The 13,705-nt window shown below is 36.7% G+C and overlaps 2 protein-coding genes across 5 annotated transcripts in view; one reads left to right on the top strand and one right to left on the bottom strand.

Annotated features, from left to right (window-relative positions):
* Window positions 1-5,306: 5,306 nt before the first annotated feature.
* On the bottom strand, window positions 5,307-8,838 carry CGGBP1 (CGG triplet repeat binding protein 1). 2 transcript variants are annotated; one of them, XM_063098492.1, is made up of 3 exons: window positions 8,654-8,838; window positions 7,877-8,081; window positions 5,307-5,898 (listed from the first exon to the last, which is right to left on the bottom strand). In XM_063098492.1, the coding sequence occupies exon 3, from the start codon at window positions 5,877-5,879 to the stop codon at window positions 5,376-5,378; it is 504 nt and encodes a 167-aa protein (XP_062954562.1). In that variant the 5' UTR covers window positions 5,880-5,898; window positions 7,877-8,081; window positions 8,654-8,838; the 3' UTR covers window positions 5,307-5,375. The 2 variants fall into 2 exon arrangements, with proteins under 2 accessions (XP_062954562.1, XP_062954569.1); XM_063098499.1 differs by having other exon boundaries at window positions 7,980-8,081.
* Window positions 8,839-9,092: 254 nt separating this feature from the next.
* ZNF654 (zinc finger protein 654) overlaps window positions 9,093-13,705 on the top strand; it is a 78,641-nt gene continuing 74,028 nt past the window's right edge. For 2 of the 3 annotated variants that reach the window (XM_063097559.1, XM_063097552.1), the window contains exon 1: window positions 9,093-9,346. In XM_063097559.1, the coding sequence (XP_062953629.1) occupies window positions 9,158-9,346 (189 nt within the window). In that variant the 5' untranslated portion in view covers window positions 9,093-9,157. The remainder of the gene's footprint in view (window positions 9,347-13,705) is intronic. The other variant, XM_063097569.1, reaches the window with a different exon arrangement.

Genomic DNA, 13,705 nt, shown 5'->3' with positions numbered 1-13,705 from the left:
TATATATTAGATATTTATGTAGGATATATTCATAAAGGTAGGACTTGCTAGATTAGTAACAGTACATAAAATCATAATCATCATCACTATTATTACTATTGAATAGGTATTACATGAGCATGATAAAAAGAAAAAAATCAAAGAGGAAAGAGGGATATAAAAATAAAGTGTTCCATTACACACTGATTCCTTTTATGCTTAAGTAGAAAAGTTAAGAGTCAATCATCTGATATACATACTAACCCAGGGGTTGGATTATGATAATCATTAATGTGTGATTAGGTACACCAATGACTATCTTGATATCAAATATTTAATAACATTTTTGTCTTGTGAGCATTTCATTAAAATGTGGCACTTTCTTCCTGTAAGGCATTCAAATTGGTCAATCCCATTGCTTAATGAATTTAATCTAAAAATTGATATTTTATGGACTACACAAACTACCAGATTTTCAAAGAATATGCACACCTTTTTAAAAATTTGTAAATTTTTAATTTTTATTGCTATTCTTGTACAAAATAAGACTTTGAGAATCCAGACAAAACCAGTGATAAGTAACTACTTGGCTGGTAACTAGTCACATGAGGAATGCTTAAAGGAGTTGCCTAGAAAAGACAAAGATATGTCTCCCTCTCCTCATCCTTCCCCTACTCTCCCCAAGATCACTGTATTTTGATAGTGAATCATGACTAGAATGTACGCTAATTGATGGCAGAGATTTTTTTTTTCTCTGATGTGTCCCCAGTGGCTAAAGTAGAGTCAGGCACATGGTAGGGAATCAATAAATACTAGTTGACAGCATATTATTCAAATTTAACCAAGAACTTGAGGACTTGGGCTTTTAAGTTATATGATTCTAACATTTAAACAAGAAAGAGCTAAGAAGCATTCACTGTAAGTAGTATATATATAAAACAGTTGAAATCAAGTAACATATTGGAGGGGTAATTAGATGGAAGTCATGTAATACACATAACGCATATCACACAACACATCATATATAAGTCTTACTCTAAGTTTTAGCATTTTACTTCTCACAGTGCTGGGTTAGCCAGATTAACCCAGAATCATGCGTGCATCACGACATACCATATTACAGGTATATAATACACCTCAATTGACACATAAGCAGGAAAATAAGAAACTATGAGACCCAGAGGCACATACATCCAATTGGCTGACATTTAATAAAGGTTGTGATGAGATTCTTTAGAAAATGTAAAGACAGGTCTGTCACAGTTTGGCAACATTAAACTGGAAACAGGAGGATTGACTGATTTCTTAAAGTCCTTTTACCATTTGATTCCAGGAAAAATACACATTAATTACCTGATAAATTATTTTTTTCCAAATAGGAGTGACTAGTAGCAGGGATATTTTCCCTCAAAACTACATAAAATTATTAAAAGATAAAAATAATTAAAAGATAAAAATTATTAAAAGATAAAAGATTTTTACCTTCTATGTATTTTTTTCCCCAAGTGGCAAATAAGAATACAGCAGATCTTTCAAAAACCCAATTAAAAATAAATAAATAAATAAAGCAAATTAGGACCTTTTCTTTCAAAATAGTTCTAAAAGTAGAAAACAAAAATGTTTCCAATTAAAAGCACTGATTAAGCTTAAATATTATCTACATAATTTGGGGGGAAAAGGGCTATGTATAGCTATGATGTGAATCTGACTTGACAAAATCTATGCTTTTACACAAGGCATTAGAACTAATACTACAAAACAGAGATACAACTAGTAGAAAAATAACTCAATTAGTAAAATTCTGTTGATCATTTGGAATTATGAAATATATGTTATTGACTCACAAAACAATAAAATGTGCTTTCAAAAACCTCTGAAACAATTTTTTAAAAATTTATTTCTAAACGTCACAGAGACAAAACTTTAAAAGCAACACATTTATACTAAGGATACATGCTTGAGCAAAAAAAATAAGCACAGGAATACAAAAATTAACATAGTAACTTTTTAATTAATACAGTATTCTGGATACAAGTAGAATACCACTAGATAAGAACTGTATTTACCTCAGGAATCTATGATAGTATGGGTTGAGACCAAGGTTTAGGATAGCCACTTCACTGTTCACATTTTAATTGGTGTTGACCAGAAGCTAAACCAATTTATTTTAGGCTAAGATTTTCAATGAAATCATAGAACTAAATTTCTACGTAATGAACCAAATTGACGTTTTAAGGTGACTGTCCTCACTTAATGGCAGCTGGGCCAAGTCAAACCACAGAGAGCCCTTAAAAGATTAAGCAATAAATGACAAATTGTTTGTGACTTTGTTTGGGCCACCTTAAATTTTATTTTGCTTACATGTGTTTCCATTAACATTCACGTACACATTCTTTCAGGCAAAAGTTTTAACATGATACTGTCAGCTTGGAGATTTGCCAATTGTATTTACAATAGTTTTAAAGCAATTAATACTTGAGAACAATCTCAAGTTGATACTTAATTGGTTATAATTGTAAGATGCAGAACTTTTTCTTTAACGTTTTCTGGTCCCTAAAAATTCAGTAGGGCCAAAGGCATTAACTGGAAGTAGCATTTGTTTAAAAAAAAAAAAAAAGTTAAAGATAATGGATAAAATAACTATACAGGCTCTCATACACAATCTTTCTAAATTTTCACTCCTTAAGAAATGATCACAATGTCTTTTAGGCTTGCTATATGCCCCATAGAATCAAATAAAAGCCAAAAAGAAATTTAACATTTCAACAAGCTAGGAACTATTTACTTTAAGCATATAGTGAAATTCTGGAAGACAAACTATCAAACTTTGAGAAAACACTATTAACAGGTAAGCATGTGTTGAAGAAGGCAGCTTATAAATGAAACATTACAAATCTTATGTTTATGCATACAATTTATAAAATAGAAAAGCTGCTATTTTTCCAAGAGTAGAGCATCACACTAACACTATATAGTTAAGATTGAAAGCTTCTGTACATACGTTCATTACATCTCCAAACTAGCGTATGTGTTAGACATACTCATTTGTTATCTAACATATGCCAATCATGGTTTCATGAATTTATTCCAGTTCAGCAGGCTAAAACAATCATTCTGCCTTATTTATTTATGAGACATTTATGAGTTTCAGGGAACATAAGTTTCATAATCAGTAAAAAAACATTAATATTAAATCCCCACACACAGGATGAACGCTTCTAAGGACATGATATAATTCTAACAGGAGAATGGACAATGATCCTAAATATTTAGGAGCCTGGAAAAATATATTAAGATATATGGGACCTAAATGATCATCAAATCAGCAATAACTACTAGAAACTCAAATATGAGTTACTGATATTTTCACAGTGCAGCACCATCCAATTTACTGCTTAGAGCTACTCAAAGCTATTCTGCCATGATGTGTTTGCTGTCAGTGCAAATTAATACTTAAACAATAGGAGCAGCCTGAATCACATGAAATTTTGAAAAATCAGAATGACTGTATATCTAACCTTATTTTTGCATTCTGAAAATAGTGCTATAAAACTCAACTATTTTCCTAGCTTCTTAGATCTTATACCATCCTAGATAATTCGAATTAAACATGGTTGCCTGCAAATTATTTTTTAGAAGTAAAAGCAAAACATATTTTGGTTGTTTTATGGCTTCTTGCCTCATCTCATCTATGTGCTTTATCAATGAGAGAACTAATCTAGGCGTTTATTGTTTTTCTTTACATAATTAAAACATGAGAAAAACTGATAGTTCAAATTTTGACAGGAGATTTGGGGGAGCAGGCTTATTTCTCAAATAAAATAAATTCTAAAATCAGAAGACCACTCTGACAACCTGAATTAGGAATTTCAGTCTGTAAAAACAAAACTTAAGACGTGGAAAGCGGTATCTGAAAAATACATTATCTTCACCTTTTTCTTATTCACTTTGGCTTTTTAAAAAAAATCCTAACAAATATTTGTGGTAAAGTGCCCTCAAAGATAACTCTAAGTCACATAGGGCATCATCTGTCAGTGCTCTACAACAGAAGTGTATTTTAAAAACATTTTAACTTGAATTTCAAAGAATTTAAGATTTTCTTATTAAAGTTCTAGTCCAAGTTTACCACTGTTAAATTTTTTTTTAAATATCATTTCAGTCTTTGATAGAGAGGACTGAGCTGGGCTAAGCTACTTTGATAACCTTATAGGATAGTGAATTTCAGATAGAGATCATTTTCCGAACACGGCTGACCTTCACCAGAACTGCTTATTTCCTCACCCAAACGCTTATGCAGGATACTGCCAGATATCCACTACAAAAATCTTGTCAGAATTTCTAGGCAATTGTTTACCATCCACATTTAAAAACCTTGGACCACCAGAGGCAAAGCAGATAAAAGTGAAAGTAAGTAAACTTGTTTCTAGTCTATTTACCTAAACTTAAAAAAATCATATGAAAAAAATTAATATACAGAAAGTAAATTCCTTATTATTTGATCTGTCAGCCAAAAATTACTAGTTTTCTGTAAAGAGGAAACTCAACCATAAAATGTCTACCTATTTAAATAAAAGACTTCGAGATTGGCATTTTTAACACCAAGACATAAAAAAGTTTACAAATTCAAGAGGATGCTTAAAATGAAAGCCATGGTTCAAAAATTTGTGTTCATAGTAAGAGACTAAAATCCTGTCACTGCAAAATCCCTTATGGCTTTTGGCACTGACATTGAGATTTTAATCTTTTGGTCACTTGAAGCTGGTACTAAATACAATAAGCCCTTAAAAAAGAAGGTGGGGTGGGTGGGGAGAGAGTGAGGAATTGAAGGATAGTTAAGGTAACTACATCCTAAACAAGTAAAACACAGTTCGAAATAAACACAGTCATTTCTACTAGGGATCTGAAGATATAGGAACAGTTTCCCACCACCCCTTTTTGAAGAGGATCCTCCAAACAGAAATAATTCCTTTAAGTTACTGTGAGTAGTGTTGCCTGGCAGCAGCTTCAATTTCCTAGGCTAGTCTTCAATCCAAGTAATTAAGTAATCTCACAAGGAATAATCATACATGGCACCAGGGTAAAGAAGCAGGGCAGTTCATCCATGCACAAACATTTCAGGAGAAATACCATCAATTTTAAAGATAACCATTAGGTTTCAAGTATCCTAGCATACTTTAAACTTAAATTTTGCTTTATACCATTGGTGACTAAAATTAACAATAAGTTTTGCAGTGAGGTTTTTTTTTTTTTTTTGCCTGCAACTATATACACATTGCAAAACTATTCTGCATCACATGATTTTAAATGAAATAAATATAAAAATGAACCACACAATCAACACAGAACTTTAATACTCCACATTATTTATCTTGATCACAATGGTGGTAACCTCCTTGTCAACAATCTTGAGAGTTGAGGAGTTGATTCTCATTTTCATATCCATCAGGCAGATATGCTCTCCGCAGCTGGTCTGACTTAGGTATGGAGCCTCCATTCTTCACATGGCGAGACAGGAAAGCACGGACTGCTGGGTGATCAGCCTTCTCAAGTGGGATGTTGGCTTCCAGGCACATTTTCACAAAGTCCTGGATAACACTGACTTTCTCTGTTTGTGCAGTACTGTTGCACTGAAGGGATGCAGTAAGAGGCCTCTGCTTCTTTCTCACATTCTGCTCTTCAAATTCTGCCTTCCTCTTGGTATGAGTCTTTGACTTGAGGTGGTCACTAATGGCAGACTTGCGAACATGATTCAGAACCACATTGCAAGAAGTGCAGAAGAGTTTTCCTCCATCTTCATGAAGCTCACCTCCAAACTCAGTGACTCGATCCAGGGGAGTCACATACAAAGCAGTCTTGGAACGGTTTCGAGCAGGTGGTGCTGTTACTACAAATCGTTCCATTCTGACTTTGAATAAGGTTCTTTCAAGACAAGAGAAACAAAGTAAGTGTTACAACAACAGTTCATCCTGAAAGTAATCAACAATAAAAGTCAGGGTATAAACAGTTTAAGATTAAAGACTTTAAGAAATTTAATTCAAATTAGTAGACTGTGTGCCCATTAAATCTTAACTTACCTGAAACATGTAAGGGAAGGCAAAACTAGAGCAAGGTACTAGTAACAACTAGGTCCATTCCATGACTTTTATGAAATTCAGATAAATTAGATCTATGAAGAAAGAACTTAAACTATCCCAGATGTCACCACCTTTGAGGAAAACCTAATCACAGGCAACATTTAAAGAATTAATTATATTAATCTCATACAATTTAGACATGTATTTTAGAGCTTCTTTCCCTTCACAATTCTGGGGCAACTGACTGTAGGAACAAAACTATACAAAGTTTGTGCAAACAGGCAGCCTGCTAAACTAGCACAATTTTATATGAAGAGAGATATAATATCCAACATTGTTCGGCAGAGAAAAAAAAAAAACTAAAAAAGAACATAAATCAAATGCAATTAACAGCAATAATGACATTAAATTTTAAAGCCAAAATACAAAGTTCAAAGTAAGTTATTTTTAAATGTATATATACCTCTCCTAAGTTTTCCAAAAGGTGATAATCAAGATACGCAAATTGCTTTATTTATCTCTAATAGTTTTTGGTTTCCTTTTTCCATTAAACATGAATAATTAATTTCATAATATTTATTACAAGTTTGAACAAAATCTGAAACTTAACATAATGCCCAGTATATGACAGGTGCTCAATCAAAACTTGACGAAAAAAGTAAATGAGCATTTTCACTATTTGTCCAACTATTTATTTTAGAAATAGCTTAATAATTTCTCAAATTATCCTAATAACAAACTTTTATGATCATTGGACTAAGTGCCCAAATCATAACATATGGGCATTGAAAACTTAAGATAATGAACATACTTTGGTCAGTGACAAATGATCATTAAGTCTTAATTATTCTCTGGGGCTGTGCCTTTTAGCTAAGCTCTTACAACAAAAATTTAAGAAATTAAACTTGACAGAATTCAAAATGAAATTCTGTTCTCTATAAATATGTTACAGAAAGATTCCTAAGTGTGCTCTAAAGAATTATACCTTATAAGTGTAATCAGAAACAACGGAGTATTCCATTCATTACACTAGAGAATTAATAGCTGGGTAACATGAAATCTCTTTCAAAAAGCCTTAAATTGTCAATGTGTTAGATCCTCAAGGACCCAACCCAGAAGACTGAACATTTCACAGAAATTCTAGCAAGTATGACGAAGTATAAGTTTTAATAAATTTAATTCTATTTTTTTCCATTAAAATTTTTTAGTGCATGGCTCTCATTTGCCAAATATTGTGTTACAATATACATTTGCAATGGTAGAGAAGACAGATATGATTACTGATTAGTACTTAGTCAATTATCATCACACTTTTGTAGTTTAAGTTACTGTATGTGTTTTCTACTCCTAGAAAAAAATCAGTACTGATTATGATTAACGGTTCTAAGCTAGTTATGAAAAACATTAAATTTTTGTGCCCAGTAATGCCTAAATCTCACTTTCTATGTGAAAAGTCTTCTATTTTAAATATTTGGATTTCAAACACTAAAACAATAAGTACGTAATTCTTTGCACATAATACGTAATTCTATGCATATTCTTGTAGCATAAAATGCTCAATCACCCGTGCTAATGAGAAAGGCCTATACTTTTCAATGTCTTGTAACTTTCAAAAGTCTCTGTTATTGCAGAGGCAAATATCCACCCAGTGGAGGAGGCTAGAGTTTACATACCCGAAGAACAAGTGCTTTCAACAGAAGATATTTTAAACAAAGAAGGAAGTTAAAAAATTAACAGCAGTAATTAGCCAACAAATGAGAAACAGCAAATCATTTACTAGATCAAACTAAGCTCATCAGAAGTTTTCAAGTTTTAATGTTTACCGGATTAGTTTCCAGTTTTTTTCGTCTTGATACTTAGTAGTAAAAGGTCTCCAGCGCAAAGCCAGAGACGTAACAAAACCTGGCACTTTCCCGTTGTTCGAACCTGGAGATGCCTTCAAATCAGTTTTTCAAGAAGTGGTGGTGGGGAAATAGTTTCTGGGCTTGCACCCTATTTTCCCTGCGAGGACGAGAAGTCATGCCTTTACTGTAAAACACGAAGACAAATGAGAGGAAAAAATGAGAAAGGGGGAGGGAAAGCAGGGTGGATGAAAACATTATAAGAACGTCAACAGCCATCACGCAGGTGTCTCTAAAATCGCTTTTTGGGTTAATTCCACATCACAACCCCCATCCCAACGTACACCCCACCACTTCCCGCCCCAGTTCCTTCTAGTTTGCTCCGCTCTGCACCTCCTCGCGCTCCCCAGGACACAGGGTTCGGGCGGGGGTGGAAGAGAGGCGGGGCGCGGGACGTTCCTGGCGTCTAGACTCCGTCCTCTCGCGCCAAACCCAGCACGCCGGCGCCCCACCGCCCCAACCCGCTAGCTGGGCAGGGCCGCGTCCCAGCTGCCGGCCGTGGGCCCGTGAACTCGACAGTCGAGTTGGCGGCAGTCTTAAGGGAGGAGGCGGCAGGCGCCTGGCGGAGGCGGCCGCTGTCAGGCTTCCCGTCTCCTCCCTCTTCCTGCCGCCGACAACGGCGCCCCGGCCCCGCCTTCGGTTCCCGTTTCGGGACGGAAGGCCCCGGGCCCACCCTCGGCCTCCCTAGCTCCTTGGTACCGTAGGATCGAGGCCGCCGTTAGGGGAAGTGGACGAGACCCGGCCGGAAAGAAAAGGAAGAGGAAGAAAAGGAGGAGCGAGGGGGTGAGGAAGGAGGAGAACCCTTCGCTGCCGCCGTAGCCGTCGCCGCCCGATCGAGCCCCGCGGCGGCCGCCGTGTCCCCCGCCGCGCCCCGTCCTCCGGTACCGCCTATGGCATAGCCAGTAGGCGGTCCCCAGCAACCGCCGAGCAGCATTGACCAACAGACGGCCGGTCTATCAAGTAGACGGCTTCCTTAACCAATAGTAGTGGAAGGGAGGGCATAAACATGATTGGCGGTCAGAGTTTCCCAATAAAAACGGGGGGCGTGGGTGGGCGGAGCCGGAAGTAAAGCCTAGCCGAGAGGCCCTGTCCGGCAGGGGCGGAGGGAAAGGGGAGGGAACTAGAGGAGGAGGAGGTTAGCCGAGGCAGCTACAGCGGCGGCGGCGGCGTAGGGGCTGGTACGCGCTGGGCGGCGAGAGCCTCATGGCGGAGGAAGAGAGCGACCAAGAGGCCGAACGCCTCGGAGAAGAGCTCGTGGCCATTGTGGAATCCCCGCCGGGCCCTGTGGGGATTAGAGCTGCGAGCGACAGCAGAGGCGGCGTTGGCTGCGGCAGCGGCGGCGGCGGCGGCGTCGGGATCAGCAGTCGGGATTACTGCCGACGCTTCTGTCAGGTGAGGCGCCCGTCGGCCGCCTGGACTTGTCACCCGGGTCCTGGGCCTCTCTGCGTCTTCTGGCCTTCTAGTCCACGAATCAGAGCTGTGTCCGATGCTGGCCCCTGCAGCCCAACGAGGAGGATGAGGGTGAAGCTTCCCCCTCCACCTATCCGGCTTGGGGTGGGGGGCAGGGAGCAGGACGAAGGTGATCCGCTGGCTTAGGGTTGTTGAGAAAGTGAGAGTTTGTCGGGGCTGGAGGGGCTGGAGAGAAGGAGGGTCAGCTGGACTGATCGCTGTGTCCTGACATTCCTTCCCTGCCCCCAAAAGACCCCTTCCTGCCCGAGGGTCCCGCCTTTCTTGTTTGCTACCCTGTTTCTTCTCACCTCATTTGGAAGCTCTGGTAACATTTTCTGACTTCCCTTCCCTGCCTCTTGCCCCCCGTATTCTGCCCTTTTTCGGGGATAGGACGCATGCCATTTCTTTACCTCTTCCTCTCCTGTCATCGCCACCCCTCCCCCTCTGCTAGGGTCTCCTGTCATCCCCTTACGCGATCCCGCTGGGCCAGTCCTCCAGTTAGCTTAGGCGTTGACCCACGGTGATTTACTTTATTTTTCGGTGGGGGGCGGGGGGGGCGTTAAAGCAGTGTGATTGTCATCTTTCCTTTTCTTACCCCTTCCCTTGACACATGCACTCTTTTCTAATTAACTGCTAATAGAAAAAGTCGTTCTCCTTGAAAATACTGCTCTGTTTGCATCACCAACCCCCCTCAACTTTTAAATTACAATGTATGTTATTTAGCCTGTAAAATACAGTGTCGGGAGTGACAGTAAATTATTTCATTTACTCAGTCGACTGCCACTAGGATTTGATGTAGTTTAACGTGTTTGACTGTAATTAAATATAGCACCAAAGTACTTCTTTAGGGGTAAAGTTGTGTAATCTGCATTCTTATCTACATACATTTATAATTTCAGTGTTTTATTCTCATTGTCAGCAATCTTGTTTTACAAACTTTTTTGGGGGGGAAGAAAAGTACTACTTTTCCATCCTACCTCTTTTAAAATTTATTATCTTGGATGTGTAGGATTCAAATCCTGGTTCCATCCACCACTTCCTAGCTGTGTTACCTTGGACAAGTTACTTAACTCTGTGCCTTAGTTTCCTCTTCTGTCAAATATAGTAGTTAAATAAGTAAATATGCAAAGGGTCTGGATCAGTTAGCTATTAATTTCATTCTGTCGACAAGAGGGAAATAAAGTTAACAAGAAGTGGGCATGATGTTTGCTGACATTTGATTTTATGCCCTTACAAGCATTGAAAGAAAAAGGATGGAGTTGGCATTATCAGGTAAGTTTTTTAATGTTTTAGTTTAAATTGTCTTTTGAATTTATTTTTTCCCTCAAAGTCATAAATAGGTGGTTTGAAGGTTGAAATTGTCTTGATATAATGGGTGTGTCAGTTTCTTTGGCATTGCCATTTAGTGACTTTCTTGAGAGTGTATTTTTATTTTGATAATTGACATTCTCTAGATTTAGAGGTTCTGTCTTGTTTTCAGAGTACTTAGTACTTATTTTTTAACTACTGTATACATTTTACATCTAGAAACCATGCTATTGGTAGACTATAGCTGCGGTAATTTTAAGCCTCTGAAAATTAGGGTATAGTTGATATATATATTCTGGGGCAGAAAATCTCTAATTTTTTCTGTTTTGCTTTTTATATCATTAACAAGCAACTTGGTGTTGGTCACATTTAGCTTTGTTAATTAACTTGATCAAGTAATCCTTAATTGTTATAGAATTTGAAAGTTTACTTGAAGGCCGGAACATGTTTGGAGAGCTTTTAACTACTCTTATTGTTTCTCAAAATCAATTTTAAAAACAAATGAACAAATTTAGCCTGTGAAACAGTGTGTCTGAACAGAGACAGTAAAATATTTTAAGAACAAATGAAGTTGATTATTTTATAAAATTCCACTACTTCCTGAATATCCAAGGAAATTAAACAGGAAGAACTTAATGAATTTTTATTTTTCATTGCTAAATTATGAGTGTTATACTAATATACTTTTATATCATTACATGTTTTATAATACTCTAGATTACCAATAGACCTGGTCTTAGGGTTCTTGTCTTTCTTCCACCTTGCAGATGACATTTGAGAAATCCTTTTTTGTATTAAAACTTTTACATGGAATGAAAGATTCCCTGAATTAAGTTAGATTTTATCTACTGATTAATAAAATCCTACTATACTAATTGTTTTATTTGCCCATAAGGGAAGCAGTGGATTATATAATCTAATTCCCAGTCAAAAATTGTTTCTTTTTAAGATTTGGTTTTCTAATATTTACTAAGTGTAATATTAAGTAACTTACACATTTATTAGTAAATGACTTAATTGTGAATAATTTATTAAATAGATAATATGCACTTCGGTAGGTGAGAGTTAACTAAATATATGAATAAAAACACAGCTTAGTGGTATTGAGAAGAAAGGCTCCAATTTATCTTCCTCCTTTTAGAGGGAAATATGAATCAAAATTTCTTGGCAGTTAGTTGTGTGGGTGAAGGGAGAGAGGAAGGAACACTTCTTTTCAAGAGAGGTTCTTGTGTCTCTTACCACAAGGAAAACTAAAACAGAAGGCATGGTGTAATGTTGAACTAACCGCCCCTATCACATCCTCCCTTGGCTTTTGCTAGTAGACTCTCAATAAATGCTTAAATAAAATTAGCCCTTAACTGATAATTTGTTTGCTTTGAGAATGAAAGGTAGGGGAAAGTAACTTTTATTAAGGGCCTACTAACTCTTAGCCTTTAGACAGCATATCATATAGTTGAAATTGAGGCCTAAATAAGTTAATTTGTTTTAGGTTCCAGTAGGATCCTAAAGCTGGGATTGGCACCCAGCCGTCAATGTCAATTTCTACTGAGAGGCAAGTTGACATTACAAATAAACTCTCAAATAATTATAAAGTGATTTTTTAAAAAAAGTTTTTGGCAAGTGGTGTAAAGGGAAAAAAAAGTTACTGGAAATACTCAGGGAATCATGGCTGAAAAGTTTTAAAAGTACTCTTTCATTATGCCACAGAAGTAAAAAATATTGCAAGAAACAGTCAAATCATTATCATATCTTATTTGTTAGGTGCTATGAACATTTCTCCAATTCCTGAGGGTTTTAGTAATTCAATTTATTTTGTCACCGGATGTACTGATTTTTTTTTTTTTTGTCATAAATTGTTAACTAATCAAATTGAGGTACTTTTCTCTTAGTTCAGTGCCTGAATGAATCTAATGAATAATAAATAAACATTTCTGGAAACACTTTGATATGCTGATGAAAATAGACTTTAAAATTATTTCGTACCACAGTGTTGTTAATAGCCATTCCATAAAAATGTCATGAGTATAAAATCAGAGAATTAACATAAAATGCTTAGTAATGTACCTTGCACATAGACAGGCTTAAATAGATGGAAGCTATTAATATTTCTGTCATGCGAAATCCTCTGAGGATTTAAGAGGGACATTAGAGATAATCTAATCTGTAGGTAGCTTATAGTTTGTATTCTACAACAGCGAAAATTTAGAAATCTTACAATTCTTAAATTATGTTATTTAGCTAGAAAAGCCAAATGCTCCTTGTAAAGCACAATGATTTGCAAACCAACTTTTTTTCGTCTGTGGTACGGTTTCTCAGAGATTTTGTTTCCTGCAGGGACATTTGGCAATGTATGGAGATATTTTTGATTGTAATGATTGGGGAGCTGCTGCTGGCATCTAGTGAGTAAAGGCCAGAGATGCTGCTGAGTATCCTGCAATGCACAGGACAGCGCCAACAACAAAGAATTATCTGGTTCACAATATCAATAGTGCCAAGATTGAGAAACCCTGCTATCCCCTTATTTTGGGACTCCTAGTAGGTACTTTATGTCTGTAATGCTAAACGGCAAAAAAGTATTTAATGATTCTCAAATGATTGTTAAACAAGTATTGTGGACCAGGCATTGTAATAGGTGCCTAAGAGACAATCTTAACAGAAAAAGGGGTTTGTCTCATTGTTTTATGAAATAATGTTAATGTCTCTTACTTTAGAGAAATTCAAATTTAATTGTTTTAGGAAAAAGCAAACCTTATCTTTTGGTCTTGGTAGAGAATTTACATAGTATTTATAGTTCTGAGTAGTTTCTTATGGTATATATAGTCCATTTTTACCAATTCTTGCTATTAATTGGAATTATTTTTTAATTTGCCTTTAATTTTTGTCAATGTACATAGTTTAAAAAGTCATACAAGGCCTAAATATCAGGAATTGCATTCTGCTGCTAATAGAGACCTGGCTTGAGTGGTTTACATAGGTAGGCATTTATTTCTCATG

The sequence above is a fragment of the Cynocephalus volans genome, chromosome 1 (assembly GCF_027409185.1).
Source record: "Cynocephalus volans isolate mCynVol1 chromosome 1, mCynVol1.pri, whole genome shotgun sequence".
NCBI classification, from domain to species: domain Eukaryota; kingdom Metazoa; phylum Chordata; class Mammalia; order Dermoptera; family Cynocephalidae; genus Cynocephalus; species Cynocephalus volans.
Note: the sequence above shows the minus strand (reverse complement) of the source record. Positions and strands in the feature narration are given on the sequence as shown.